General features: G+C 35.9%; 1 protein-coding gene across 1 annotated transcript; it reads left to right on the forward strand.

Annotated features, from left to right (window-relative positions):
* Positions 1–2,414: 2,414 nt before the first annotated feature.
* LOC133334552 (ERC protein 2-like) lies at positions 2,415–14,502 on the forward strand (the record flags this gene model as incomplete). Its single annotated transcript, XM_061542870.1, has 5 exons — positions 2,415–2,510; positions 10,726–10,842; positions 10,945–11,118; positions 11,235–11,491; positions 14,256–14,502. Coding segments are annotated over exons 2-5 (793 nt in total), but the record flags the coding sequence as incomplete, so codon positions are not given.
* Positions 14,503–16,315: the final 1,813 nt, after the last annotated feature.

Genomic DNA, 16,315 nt, shown 5'->3' on the forward strand with positions numbered 1-16,315 from the left:
CTTATCCAAATCATACGTTCCTGTAGTGAACACTTAAATCATAAGTCTTGGTTCATTTGACCAGCTAAATATAGATCGATCATTATTAAAACAGTAGACCATATGCCCTCGTGTATGGACTCTAGAAAGACTAGAAACCCAGACAAAAATAAACTTTTCGGTCCATTTAATCCCCTATATATGAACTGTTTACTACCAAAAACAATAGGTTTCGTCCTTGACCCCAATTGGAATTTCTTGTCCTTCAGGAGTAAATATATGCGCCCAGATGTCATTTTCACACAAAAGTCTGGGTTCATTTGACCCTGGTGTTCGTGTCATAATTGCGACCGCTATAATGGGCAGATGGACTAACGGACACACATGTGTATATTGACTCAGCTAGTCGAGATATGACGATCGGTATACTTAAAGCGTTACAAATTCTTTGGGCTACACAAAGCTATAATATCCTGACAACATAGTTGTGTAGGGTATGAAAATTAACGCTAAAATAAATAAAAAACTAACATGATGGTCCTTGCAATTTTTTGTTTTAAATCCAGAATATCTACGTCGTTTTAGTCCTCAGGAAATATTTTCATTTTTTGGTTAAAATCTATGTCAGTATAGAAACACATTTTTTATAAACCTACAAAGCCATAGTCCCTGAAAAACTAAAAAAAATATGCTTTGAGGCAACTGATTGTTATAAGTTTTTTTTAAGAAATCATTATCGTTGAAAAAACTATTTCTTAAAAATCTACACCGTGATACACTTAAGAAAAATACATTAAAAAACTATGTCTTTATAGCCCATGGAAAAGACTGGTATTATTAAACAATATCGATCGGTATAAATACCAGTATGTGGGCCCATATTTCCGGATGTTAAAACCAAAATGAAAAAAACAACAAAATGCCTATTATGCCGTTAAAAGTCGACTTAAAAAATACAAATCCTCTGACAGACCTTTCTTGCCCTTAAGAGCCAAACCTCAAACATAATAATTCCACAAACATTGCAATTGATAAAAATTAAACGAAAGAAAAAACTTGATAAAAGGAAAAAACATTATAGAATAAAATAAAATGAATGTATTTATGCCCTAGTCCCCAAAGAGAATACGGAAATGCCACAAAGAAAAATATACGGCGCAGATAGAAGGATGGAATACCCAGGACAATAACGTTTTCATTGAAAACAACAACAACAATTAAATTATCATAAAATTCATTAGAGTATTTAAACAAAGATCTCAACGTAAACCAACTGCTCAAAGAGTAATTTGTAGAAAGGGAAAGTAAAAGAAAAGTATGTTAAAAAAAAATAGTTCAAAATAAATATTTCAAAATTATACAAATTATATAATTATTTGCACGTTAACAGACGTTAAAGATTTATTTTTATTTTTTACTATTTAATAAGATATGCTAAATAAATTTTAACTAACAAACCAATTTTTCTTTAGAAAATATTTTTATTTTATTTTTTTGTTTTAGTTTTAAGAGTGCAATTATGAAGAAAATGATATATGATTTTTTTATTTAAGAACAACAAAAAATTAATATAATTTATTTTTGATCCTAAACTAATTTTATTATCTTACATCACGCATGCGCATGAAAACATACTTTTTGTTGGCTTTTTATTAAATGCATTATTTTTTTTAATTTTGATTTGAATTTTTGTTTTGTTGGTGATTTTTATTTTAATTTGAAAAAAAAACTTCTTTTTATTTTCCTAAAAAATCACAAACAACAAAAAACTATAAACAAAAACAAATTCCATTTGTAAAACTTTGCACCGTGCCACTCACGCTAACCCCATCAACTCGTAACGCCACACAACACCCCCTCTCACACCAACCACCCACCATGTACATTATTTGCCAAAACCAAAAACAACAAACAAACTACTATCACCATCACTGTTAAAACAACGTGACATTATCATTTTGTCACATCACCCCAATTTCACATACACGCAACATCACTCACTCACCCACTCCTTAACTTTTGCAACGTGACATACACGCTACGTGTAAAAATGGTTATTTTAACACACACACAAATTCCATTTTCCACCAAAAACAAATAAAGTTGCCGAAGAAAAGGACAGTTGTTTTGTGAACTAAAGGCTCGCATTAATAATTATAGGAAAGGACCAAATCCTTCTTCTCGGTCTCTATCTCAGTTTTCTCATTACGCCACATTTAAGCGCATCACAAAAGTATTTTATCTCAACATCAGCCACGGCAGCAGCAGCGACAGGACAACATCCAAAATAGTTTTTGCAGGCAGCAGAAAAAAACTATCAAAAGAGAGAAGAAGAAGACAACGCATCGCATCGCCAACTCATATTTCAGCCATATTTCGGTGTTGATAATTACACACACAAACACACACCTGTGTCATTTGTGTCCGTGCGAGTGTGTGTGTCTGCTTGTATGTGAGTGTGTCCGTCACGCTCTTGTTCACCTCTCTGACAAGTTAACATTAAAAAAGCCTCAAACTGGATTGCAATTATGGTTAGTAAATAATGGCATCATTATTGTTGTTGTTCTTCTTGTCGTCGTCGTCCGTTCGCCATATTGTTGTCCATTATTTTAATTGTTATTGTTTTGTTTTTGGAGAATCACACACATGTGTATGCGTGTGAGTGAGTGTGTCACACAATTCAGCTTTATCAAGTCATCAAGTAACACACACACACCGACACAGAAACACAATCAAAAGGATCCTTGCCCTTTCTTTCCGGGTTTCATTGTTTTAAGTTGGCTTCGCTCTTACTCTCCCATAGTTATGTAGTATGCCCCTCTCTTACCCACACACACATTCATTTCATTATTATTGCTCTTAAAACATCCCACAAAAGCTCTACACATTAGTGGTTTGGCTTAAGATTTATCCCAACCCAGAGTGGTTGTGTCCCAGCCTCAGGCACAAAAACACATCTTAATTTTTATATTTTCTTTGAAATAGTTTCTTGATGGCAGTGCGGCTTAAAGTTTTCAAATTAACCACAGATGTCACTTTAATGGTTTTGTGAAAATATTCATAAAACAAATTTATTACTTCTTAAATAGAAGGATGCATGAAAAAAAGACGAGAAGTTTAAAATGTTCGGGTAGGAGTTTGAAAACTTAATGTGTTACTTTAATCGTCCATATAAAAAGTATGGAAATATAAATCACAGAGAAAAACTTAGACAAATAAGCTATTCATATATTTTATAGATTTAACTGAGAAGTTCAAAAGAGAGTTATTACCTTTTTACTAAAATAGGCAACAAAACTCTCATTTAAGGAGACTGTCTTGAAAATATGGTTATAACTATTATATTCAAAATTTGCACTAAAGAGGACATCATATAATTGATTAATTTAAAAGATAACAAGTGAAAAAAAACGTTAAGTTCGCCCGGGCCGAACTTTGGATACCCTGCACCATAGGTGTATTGACAAATACATGAAAAATATGGGGAAAATACCAAAAAGAACCTATACCGATAATTCTACAAACGGATTTATGTACAGGGTAGCCCATATCCGACAGACCCATTTAAAAAAAAAAAAAAAAAAAAAAAAAAAAACAAAGAAAAAACTAAAAATTTGGCGGTTAGCAATGTTAATCATTTAATTTGTTCCTAGTAGATTTGTTTACATCAATTTTTGAATATGATATCTCTCAAATGGCCGCCTCTGGCGTTGATGACGTATTGTGCCCTTTTTGCTGCATTTTCCATCGTTTTTGCCAACATTTCGGCCGGAATAGCGGCTATTTCTTCACGAATGTTGTCCTTGAGCTCTACAACGGTCCTTGGCTTGTTAACGTAAACCATTGACTTCAAATATTCCCACAAGAAGAAGTCAGGCGGCGTCAAATCGGGCGAACGCGGTGGCAAGTCCAAATCACCACTTTTCGACATCAAATAGCCCGGAAACAAATTCTTCAGAAAATCGATTGTGTGCGGTGGGTCGCCGTCTTGTTGAAACCAGAACTGCCTCATACGCTTTCGACGAATAATTGGCATCACAAAATTGGTCATCATGTCGCGATAACGCTCCTGATTGATGGTAACAGCATAACCATTTTCATTTTGGAAGAAAAACGGCCCAATGACCGTTTTCGCACTAACGCCGCACCAAACTGTGACTTGAGGCACTTCTTGAATCTCCTGAGGATTTTCAGTGGCGTAAAAACTGCAATTTTGCTTATTTACGGTCCCATTCCATGTGAAATGGGCTTCATCGGACATGATAATTTTTGTTCAAAATTGCTCGTCATCTTCGGCCATTTCGATGACTCTTTGGGCCCATTCCAATCGACGAGGCTTGTTCGCAGGCAACATTCTTTGCGTCAATTGAATTTTGTACGGGAACAAATGCAAATCAATGCGGATAATCCGTTGTAAAGTGGACCGAGCCATGCCCAACTGCTGAGAACGTCGTTTTTGGTATGTTCTTGAGGACCTCTCAACACTGGCTCGCTCGTACGGCAGCGATATTCTCGGCCGATCGCTTTGGTCGAATTTTATATGGCCTCTTCGGATTAGAAAGAGCCTTACCAGTCGAAAATTGTTCGTATAAACGCTTAATGGTGTTCTTAGAAGGCGCACTTCTCACATTTTTTAATGTTTTAAAAGCACGTTGAGTTTTCACAATTGACTTCTTCTGTTGGATGTAAATTTCAACTATTTCAGAGCGTTCGCATGACGTGTATTGGTTCATGGTAAAAATCTGCTTGGACTGACGCTTCAAACACGGTATGTCATTAAGCGATGTGACATCTCTGTCAAAAGTTATGGCGTTGCCAGATGGGTCCGTCGAATATGGGCAACCCTGTAAACCAAATAAAAATGTCAGCAAGTTTTAATGCGAATTTTTTCTAAAATTACAGTCAATTCGGTCGAAAAGTACGATCAGAACCCCCCAAAATACCGAAAATTTTGGGGTACCATTATATGGGGACTACCAGTAAAAGTGGACCTATATTAATAATTTTTAGTGGAGTAATTTGGTACCCAATAAGAACCCAGTGACAAAATTTCATTGGGTTCTTATTGGGTATAAAACGCGCCCGAGAACCCAAAAACACCGAAAATTGGGAGATACCCTTATATGGGGGCTATCCGAAAAATGGACCTATATTTATAATTTTTAGTATGGAGATTTGCTACCCAATAAGAACTCAAAGTACCAAATTTCAGCGAATTCGGTCGAAAAATGCGATCAAATCCCTCAAAATGCCCCAAAATTGGGGGTACCCTTATATGAGGGCTATCCGAAAATATGGTCCATATTTTCGGATATTTATAATTTTTAGTGGAGAGATTTGCTACCCAATAAGAACTCAAAGTACCAAATTACAGCGAATTTAGTTGAAAAACGCGCTCAAAAACCTCAAAATACTGATAATTGGGGGTATCCTTATGTGGGAGCTATGCCTAAACGTGGACCGATGTAGCCCATCAATTTTGGCTTCAATCGTCATAGAATTTTACGCTGATCAAGAATATACATACATTATAGGGTCGGAAATTATTATTTCGATGCGTTAATAACGAAAAAAAAACTAATATACCCTCCATACTATGGTGGAGGGTATAAAAATCATTATCCTTAATATCATAAATCAATTCAGCGAAAATAGCTGAACTAGACCTGTAAACAAGTGTTCCTGCATTTGTAATTCCCATTATTAAAAAAGTAAAAGATTCGACCTGGAGAAATAATAAAAGACTATAAATTGAAGACTATACACGATTGGCATGGAGGTGGATTTTCAAATAATACATTCGGCTTTAGTAACCTATATCACGTAAACTTTTCGAAATATTGTATTTCTCTAAAAAATAATTTAAATTCGGCCCTCCCGAACTTGTCATACCCTCCATTATGAGGATGGCATTCATACTTTGTGAAATTACTGGGCCTCTAGGAGAAAATTATAGAACCTTGAATAAACTGAAAAAGACCTGAAAAAGATTATTACCTAATAGGTCGGCTAGCGTTTTATGGGGGCTATACCAAAACGGCGATCAATATTGATCATTTTGGGTAGTGAAAAAATATGAATATTGGGGTGTATCGTTATATGGGGACTATACCAAAACTTGGACCGATATATCCCATTTGCAATACCAAATATCCTACGAGGATATATACTAGCAATTTCTTAAATATTGTGGACTCTATCGTGATTAAAACACATGTACAAAAAGGCGGACATGCGTATATCGACAATGAATAATATTCTGTTCAGTAATATATATATATATATGTACGTTGTGGGGTCTTCGGTGAATATTTCGAGGTGTTGCCAACAGAATGACAAATTTAATATACACTCCACTTTTTGGTGGAGGGGATAAAAAGTTTGTCCCGGCGGATTTTTTTTTAATCCCGGTACCTATGTCTGCTTATTTTGCCGGGGCGAGACTTTGTCATTGTAAATTGTCTGATAGCACAATGCGACAAGATTTTGTGGAATAAAAATTTCTCCTTGGGGTGGAAGACCTTGATGAGAATATGAAAACACCCGAAGAAAAACAATCGCCATAGGTCTACGTTCAGAGACTTCATATAACTTCATATATCTTCATTTGCAGAGTGTCTATGCATTTTTTGTGATTTCATTTCATCGGAACAATCGAATGATGAATTTTTTGTAGAACAAATTCGATTTATTGAGTGTCCCATTCGTCCTTAATTTATTGAACCGGACTGTAAATATTACAATATACGATTATTCTACAACACAGTTTGCTCGAAGATTTTAGGTGCGGTCCTCAAAAACGAGAAATCTACATTTTATCGTTTTAATGGTCTATTCTCAATTCGCCGTTTCTTGTCCTATGTTTATGTATTTTATTAATTTTAGTATATATATTCCTTATCATGTAGAGTTATGCAAATTTTCGATGAAGAAATAACCGATTTTCAAGCCACAAAATTGGGCAGGGCCTTCATATGAGGGTGATGTTGAAACATGTGTCAATGATTTTCTGTATGCCTCCAAAATACCAAATTAGAGACTATCAAAATAACGAAAGTTGCCATTATATGGCATAATGTGTGAAATTAAAAAAAGTAAAAAAACGTTAGTCGGTGGATGGAGGAGGATGTTGACCATTTTGTGGGGGAGGTACCAAAAGGAGTGGGCCAATGGGTCCCATCTACCTACTCGATCTAGGATAATAGGTTGTACTCTCACCTCGATTTCATAGAGAGCTCTATGGATGTATTCCACTTTTTGACACATGTTGGGCGGTATATCAGCCATAAAATGAGGAAAGTTGGTTTCTAAGTGCTCAAGAGTTGAAGAATTGTTTATACAGATACACCGTATAAACACGGTATTTCGCGTAAGATGATCCTAGTAGATAGTGAATAACGAAGAGAAATTACGCGGCCTGGAAATCCTACTTACTTACTTAGCTGGCTTGTTACAGTACGGCTGTTCCATAAGCAGAGCTTAAAAAAGATTTTAAGGCGCGTCGGTCTTGTGCGCAAATCCACCAATTTGGAAGACCACGTTCCTCGTTCAATTTGTTCAAAGGTGGCTGTTACAGCTCGCAATGTTCGACCCATTATATCGATGTCATCGGCGAAGGCGAGTAAAATGTGTTGTTTGGTGTACAGAGTGCCATTTCTGTTCACCTTTGCGTCTCGTTTGACCTTTTCCAGCAGGATGTTAAAAAGATCACACGACAAACTGTCACCTTGTCTGAATCCTCGTTCGGTATTGAAGGGCTCCGAGAGGTCCTTTCCTACTATAACTGCTTACCTTGTGTCACTTAAAGTTATCCTGCATAGGCGTATTAATTTTGCAGGAATGCCGAACGTAGACATTGCTTTATACACCTCTGAACGGAAAGGGCTGTCGAATGCGGCTTTATAGTCGACAAATAGGTTGAATGTGTCAATGTATTTTTCGAGAGCCTTTTCCAGGATTTGTCGCAGAGTGAAAATCTGGTCAATGGTGGATTTGCCAGGCCTGAAGCCACATTGGTATGGTCCAATGGATAGCACTTTATATGCGATGGCAAGGAGACTTATTCCTCTATAGTTGGCACATATCGTCTTGTCTCCTTTTTTGTGCAATGTCTTTTTCAATAAAACCATATTCACTCGAGTTGTGTAACAAAGTCTTGTTGAAACCACATATTCCCCAAGTATTAGCACAACCACATATTCTCCAAGTCAGTAGCAGCCAAAAAAAAAAACTTGGTAATCATTTGTCCATACACCTCCGAAATGTCGTTTTTCATTGGCGATATTTTCAGGAGAAGGAGCGAAACGATGATGCAAAGGCCTTTCAATATGTTACATTCTGTTTAAATTTCATCACCATTTTGTCAATTGCAGTTGGACGGACGACTATATGAATCATAATCTCCTCTTATAAACCAGAATCACAATTTTTGTAGAAGGTTTAGATAATTTGTATGCCTTATGAGGTAGTTAGGTAGGAAAAAGTGTGGCCTTCATCACACTCAGTTTCCAGAAATTGTAGGTTATACCACTATTGACAAAATGGAGGATGGTAAGCCCTTTTTGGTGATGAACCCTTGCCGAATATAATATAATAAGGAATAAAAAGGTGTTTGGTTCCGATGTCAGGGTTGCACGGCTGATGACTCTTCAATTCCATATTTTAACCGGTCAAAAAGGTGGTGACTTGAGTCGATATGCTCATATTTTTATGGTGAATAATAATTAGTCTTCTCTGTTAATTTTTTTAAATTTCTTTGAAAACTTCAGGCGAAAATTTGCTTCGAAGTGATTCTTTCGCGATTCTTTCATTCGATTTGCGGAATTTTCAGGTCAGAAGTGTTTATAGTAGTTATCTAAGACGCTTTAAAGTGGTGGTTGCAGTTTCATATTCGACCAGGTTTATTGGATAAAGCCGTGTTAGATTTCCTAACCATGTGCGTCTTGGTGAGTGTTGGCATATAAAAATCGTAAAATTTGGCAGAATCGAACAATATATAACCTCCATCATTAATAATGTCGGGCAGACTCCTATATGGGATCTATATCAAAATATGCGCCTACATTGACTCACATATTTGTCCAGATTGAAACCGAAAAACTCAGCGGAGCAGTATAGTCGGACGGGACCGACCATACGATACCCTACACAATTACCACGGAAACACACAAAAAAATTATGTTTTCGGTCCACTTCATCCCAAAATTTTAATCTGATCATCATCGAAAATTATAGGCGTTGTCTTTGACCATATCTTTAACTTCATGGAATTTTTTAAAGGAATCAGCGCTATATTTCTGCCCTCCAATGAGGTAATGGGTTACTAAATAATATCTGAATACGTAAGCACCTGTAAATATTTGTATGTAACTCCCACATCCGAATTTAATTGGAGTCATTTTGAAGGTCAACCATTCCTCTTGGATACACTATCCACTTCGCGGATCTATATGCTTCACTATTTTTTTATTCCACGCCTGTTGCTGAAATCAAAATATTCAGATTTGCAGGAGATCGCAGTTATATATGACCTATACCGAATTTTATTCTTTTCTTCAACACCTCGTTAAAGTTTTTGGACCACTTGTGCCGATTTTCATATATCACTGATCATCATATTTTTCGGATTCGAGTATCAACAATCTCCACCAGGTACACCTGAGGCTTAAAAAACTGTCCCAAAAATGATTGGAATTGAAAAAATAGCAAGGAGTAGTATTCACAGGCGTATAACTTAACTTCCTTTATATTCGAGCTGTTAAAAATTTATCGTTCTTTATTCGTCCAAGTTATCCAGCGAGATTAAGTCCTGTATTATAAAAGATATAAAATTTAAGTATTTTATCGGTCGAATACAAGATTTTGTGTTTCTAACTTTCAACATTGAACGATTTCATTCGAAAGTGTCTGTCTCTAATTTTTCTCAATCGAAAATTATCGTTATTTCTTTGCATTTTTGGAAAGTCGTTAAATTGCACTCCTTTTCGCAGGCGTTCCATAAAATTTTCAATTGGTGTTCTTTTTTATTTTTAAAGAGCAATTTCCTGGTATCTTCTTTCGAATTTTACGAAATCGCTTCACTCAAAGCGTAATGACAGATTTGATGGAACTCTCAACCGTAATTAGGGTCATTAGGAGACTATTAATTGTGTATACAATCCGCAAGTTTTGCCTTTTTTGCGACATCACGTTGTCCTTCAATCACGTAGCTTGCACCATTTTTCACAAAAACACACTCACACACATACTCACAAAACAAGCCAACAAACACAATGATGACACTCATTATTTGGCGCTAATAGCGTTTCGTTTTTAAGTTTTTTTTTCAGTTCCTTTCTAATGTTCTTTCTAATGTTTCCTGTTAAGTTTATTTTTGTTTTGTTTTACGTTAGCTTTCATTTGTTTTTCAGTTTCTCTTTGTAAGCATTTTCTCTTTTGTTTCGTTTTGATTCTCTTCTAAACAACGCTACAATAGCAGCAAATCCAAAGACAAACAAAAATATATCCCGCCTGCACTGTTTTTTCTAAATTTTTCGTTTTGTTTTTGTTTTCGAATTTATTTTCTGTACTAACCCAACCAAACAACAATTCTACTCCCTACCCCCGGAAATCTCCACCAACCAATTCACCTAACCCAACCGAACCAAAAACAAACAATCAAACAAACCACATATTCCCCCTATTTTCTCACCCCCAAACCCTGTCATCATCCTCATGATATCATCATCATAATTGTATGAATTTCAGCAATGGGCAGTCCATACTACAGAGACATGGATGAGCCAACAAGTCCCGCGGGGGCGGGACATCATCGAAGTCGAAGTGCCAGTAGACCCGTAATGTCACATGGTCTGGATTATCCAAGTAAATATTGAATTTTGTGACAAGCTGAAAATAGTATTCAATTTGAAAAACTAACCGAACGAAAATATTTTCTTTTCGATTTATTTTTATTTTCTTCGAAAGGAGCCCCCCGTTATCAGTCCTTGGATAGAGGTGGTCTGGTTGATCATCATGATCGTGAGTTCATACCCATACGTGAGCCCAGAGATCGTTCGCGAGATCGATCACTGGAGCGAGGTTTATATCTGGAAGATGAACTCTATGGGCGTTCGGCAAGGCAGAGTCCTAATCCGTTGGGTAAGTTTTAGATTCTCATCCTTATTTTATTCAATTTACTGCAATAATTTCCAGAGAGACTTATTAATCAAAATTTATTCTATTGTTGTTCTTCTTCCATTTTATTGTATTCTCAGGTTTTAACTCGGGCATACCGCCAACGGATCGAGCGTATTTGGGCGATTTACAACATCAGAATACAGATCTGCAGAGAGAGCTGGGTCAACTTAAACGCGAATTGGAGTTGACAAATCAAAAACTCGGTAGTTCCATGCACAGTATTAAGACTTTTTGGTCACCCGAACTGAAAAAGGAACGAGCCCTCCGCAAAGAAGAAAGCGCGAAGTACAGTTTGATCAATGACCAGCTGAAATTGCTAAGCACAGAAAATCAGGTATGTTAATGGATATTTATTTACTTCATTACTTGTGACCCTGGAGGTTATGTAGGGTGAATTATGTGATCTTTGGCGTCATTTCTTGAAGAGCCAATGACTTTTGACATCATCTGGACCATTGCTAATGATTTCTGACGACATATTGACAATGACTTCCGACGTCATAAGTCTATAGCCATTTACTTTTAACTTCATCAGGTCCATTGCAAATAACTTCTTGACAGCATCAGATCTTTGACGTCATTTTCAGAAGAGTGAATGACTTCTGACGTCATCAGGTCCATAGCAAATGAATTTCGACGTTATCAGATCTACAGCAAATGCCTTCCGACGTTATAAGAAGTCATCGGCTATAGAGCAGATGACGACAGAAGTCATCGGCTATAGAGCAGATGACGACAGAAGTCATCGGCTACAGAACAAATGACCTCTGACGTCATCAGGTCCATTGCAAATGACTTCTGACATCATCAGGTCAATTTCTAATGACTTCTGACATCATAAGTTATATTGTCAATGACTTTCAACGTCATCAGGTCTATAGATAATGAATTTTGAAGTCATGTGACGGAAGTCATTGACTTTAGAGATGGCGACGTCAAAAGCCATTCGTTATAGAGTTGATGACGTCATTATCGATAGAGCTTATGACGTCAGAGGACCTGATGACGTCAGAAGTCATTAGCTCTCTAAAGTCAATGACTTCATTTCCAGCAGAGCTAATGACTTCTGACGTCATCAGATCCACTGACGTCATAAGCTCTATTGATAATGACTTCTGACATCAATAACCAAGGTCTGTTGATGTCCTCTGATCTATATATAACAAATGCAGTTAGCATTTCTATTTCCAATGACTTCTGACGTCATCAACTCTATAACCAATGGCTTTTGACGTCGCTAAAGTCGATGACTTCCGACGTCATTTGCTCCATAGCCGAAGACTTCATATTTCTCACATCATATTCTCTATAACCGACGACTTCCGACATAATTTGCTCCATAGCCGATGACTCCCGACGTCATTTGTTCTGTAGCCGATGATTTCGACGTCATATTAAAAAATATATATTTTTCTTGGTGTCAAGATTTTAAGGAATATTTTTCCAAGGTCTAAAAAGCGTGGATGTATGTCCATGTATTTTTGTTAATAAAGTACAGGTCGCATTTGTGATCCGATTTGGATGAAATTTGGCACAGTGTACCAAAGTCCCTATATATCTTTCGATTTGCGCGAAAATCGGTACACCGTACTGAACTAGGTGTAGAATGATGTGTGTTAAGTTTCCTGAAAATCTCTCCAAATCGATATATAGCTCCCATATATATATATATAAATATATATATTCTTCCGACTTAATGTAAATGGTGCACCAATGTCCCTATATATCTTTCGATTTGCACGAAATTTGGCACAGCGTAATGAATTAGGTATAGAATGAAGTGTTTTAAGTTTCCTGAAAATAGGTGTAGAATGATGTGTGTTAAGTTTCCTGAGAATCGGTCCAAATCTATATATAGCTCCTATATATATTTTCGTCCGATTCGATGTAAATGGTGCACCAAAGTCCCTATATATCTTTCGATTTGCACGAAATTTGGCACCGTGTAATGAATTAGTTCTGGAATGATGTGTGTTAAGTTTCCTGAAAATCAGTTCAGATATAGATATAGCACCCATATCTGAACTGATTGGGATTTAAAGTAAATGGTCCACCAAAGTCCCTATATATCTTCCGATTTGCACGAAATTTGGCACAGCGTAATGGATGAGGTCTAGAATGATGTGTGTTAAGTTTCCTGAAAATCGGCTCAGATTTAGATATAGCTCCCATATATATTTTCGTCCGATTTAATGTAAATTGTCCACCAAAGTCCCTATATATCATTCGATTGGCACAGCGTAATGAATTAGGTATAGAATGATGTGTTTTTAGTTTCCTGAATATCGGTTCAGATTTAGATATAGCTCCCTTATATATTTTCGTCCGATTTAATGTAAATGGTGCACCAAAGTCCCTATATATCTTTGGATTTGCACGATATTTGGCACAGAGTAATGAATTAGGCCTAGAATGATGTGTGTTAAGTTTCCTGAAAATCGGTTCAGATTTAGATATAGCTTCTATATCTGACCAAATGAAAAATGTAGTATCGGTTGGAGAATGACATTTTTATGGATCCAATTTCATTTTACTGGTCCTTTAAAAATGCGACGTCTGTTAGGATTCATCTGTTGAATATACCCACAGTGGTGAAGGGTATATATGATACCCCCCGTCCCCGTCCGACTTTACTACTTTCCTTACTGGTTTAAAGAATATTTCTTCAGCGATTAACGAGAGTGTATTTTATTCTAATAACTTCCATAGGCATGCTTTTTTTTAAGGACGAAAGTGGCCACTATTTTTTAATTTTTTTATATATTTTTTATAAATCCAGGCCTACGGATGGTCAAAAAATATATATTTTTTAAATTCACGCCTATGTTTATTGAAAAAATATTTTTTTATTAATTAAAAGCCAATGGAAATATTTTTTAGAATACCACGCCTATGAGTGATCCTTAGAAATATTTTTTTTATAAATCGAAGTCTATGGATCGTCCTTCAAAAAATATATTTAAATATTTTAAAATATTTCTTAAAAAATACAAACTTTCAGATAAAAAAAAATATTAAAATCCAGAATTGAGAAAAAATGTTGAATACTTCAATTGGAATAGTCTTTACATAATTAATTTTTTTTTTAACTTTTCCAGAAACAAGCAATGTTGGTGCGTCAATTAGAAGAGGAACTGCGTGCTCGTATGCGCCAACCGAACATTGAGATGCAGCAACAAATCGAGGCGGTCTACGCGGAAAATGATCATTTGCAGCGTGAAATTAGCATTTTGCGAGAGACAATCAAAGATTTGGAGTGTCGTGTCGAAACACAAAAACAAACTTTGATTGCACGCGACGAAAGCATTAAGAAATTATTGGAAATGTTGCAGGCCAAGGGCATGGGTGAGTGATAAACTGAAAATTAAAAAAAATATACCGATATAAAAAAAAAACAATGAAGCACAACAACAAATACATGGACAAACCAATTAACAACAATGTGTGGGTGTATAAGTGTGGTTGATAATCAGTGACTAAGGGCTTTATTAGATAAACAGACATCTTGACGTGTGTGCTAGAAAAGTGGGGGAGAGGGTTTTGGATGTCATAGAGATGTTAAGATGTTGCGACTGGAGGTTAATGATAATGAGTTTCAGCTTATTAGCAAAGGTAGTGATGTGGTGTGCGGGGTGTAGGTTCAAAGATAAATATAATGAGCAAAGCAGCTACTGCAATATGAAGAAACATAATTTGCCACAAGAAAAGTTAACAACATTTGCTCTAAACTTGACAGACTTGTTAAGAAATTCCAACAACTTGAGAGTTGTGATTGTTGCCGAGTAGGAGAGAGAGAATAAACTTTGCCAATTTGAAAACAAGTTTAATTAGAAATGCAACTCCACGCTTGGTGTGGGTGGAATTTTAAATGGGGTAATATATATTTTTTTTATTTTATAAGGACTTATAGAAGATCTGATGTAACAACAATTAAAGTGTTTCTATTTACTCTATTAAGATGTTAAAAAACAGTCCTCATCCATAGTAGAAAATAAAATTTGGGGGCTCAAAGCTAAATATTAGCCAAACAATTCGGAAAAAATCAATAACCGATGAATATTCATTATATATAACTTTCCAAATTACGTGATATGAACATCGTACTCTTTAGAAGGTGAAATACCGAAGAACTCATTTTGTGCAAAGGTAAATGGCTTAATATGCATTAACAACATAGTTTGACAGTCCCATATTTTTGAAATCACGAAATAGATACAGATTTATACCGAATTTTCACATCTTTACCGACATTAATTTTTATGACATTTTATACAGGTACTGGGTCGGGAACCTGTGTTTTCAAGGGTTTTAGAAAGAGTACATGTCTGGCTCTCGTATGAATTATGATTATTGACTTCGATCAAAATTTAACAACACTGTGGTACAGGGTATTATGTCTTCGTGCATATGTTTGTAACAAGCAAAAGGAAACGAGATAGAGACATGGTTCCTTTTGAGAATATGCATAGAATCACTTTCTAAGTCGATTTACGCATGTCCGTCTGTCCGCCCGCCTGTCCGTCCGTCCTTCTGTCCATGTTAAATTGTAAACAAAGTACAAGTCGCATTTATGATCCGAATTGAATGAAATTTGGCATAGGTCACTTAATTGGCCCAAGGACGCACCCTATTGAAATTGAGAAAAATCGGTTCAGATTTAGATATATCTCCCATATATATTTTCGTCCGATATATCTTTCAATTTGTATGAAATTTCAAGTTTCCTGAAAATCGGTCCAGATTTAGATATAGCTCCCATATATATATTTTCGTCCGATTTAATGTAAATGGTGTACCAAAGTCCCCATATTTCTTTCGATTTGCACGAAATATGGCATAGCGTAATGAATTAGGTCTTGACTGATGTGTGTCAAGTTTCCTGAAAATCGGACCAGATTTAGATATAGCTCACAAGTTTGAGAATCAAGAGTTCTTGAGAATTTTACTTGAAATTTTGTAGGGACATTCTTGAATTAGTGTAGATTCGAAAAATTATATAAACTTTTTTGACATCGAGAATGGGGGTGTCCCATTAACCCGATGTGTATGTATATTACCTTTAATTATTTTTTCCATTAGAGCCGTCTCACTCCGATGAATGTCTTCTGTCAATAGAGTCGGTTATCCTCTTAAGAGTCGGTTATCTTCCTACTCTTCA

Source organism: Musca vetustissima, unplaced genomic scaffold, assembly GCF_032173495.1.
Source record: "Musca vetustissima isolate MV318-11 ecotype Yass unplaced genomic scaffold, APGP_CSIRO_Mvet_v1 utg409861, whole genome shotgun sequence".
Classification (NCBI taxonomy): Eukaryota; Metazoa; Arthropoda; class Insecta; order Diptera; family Muscidae; genus Musca; species Musca vetustissima.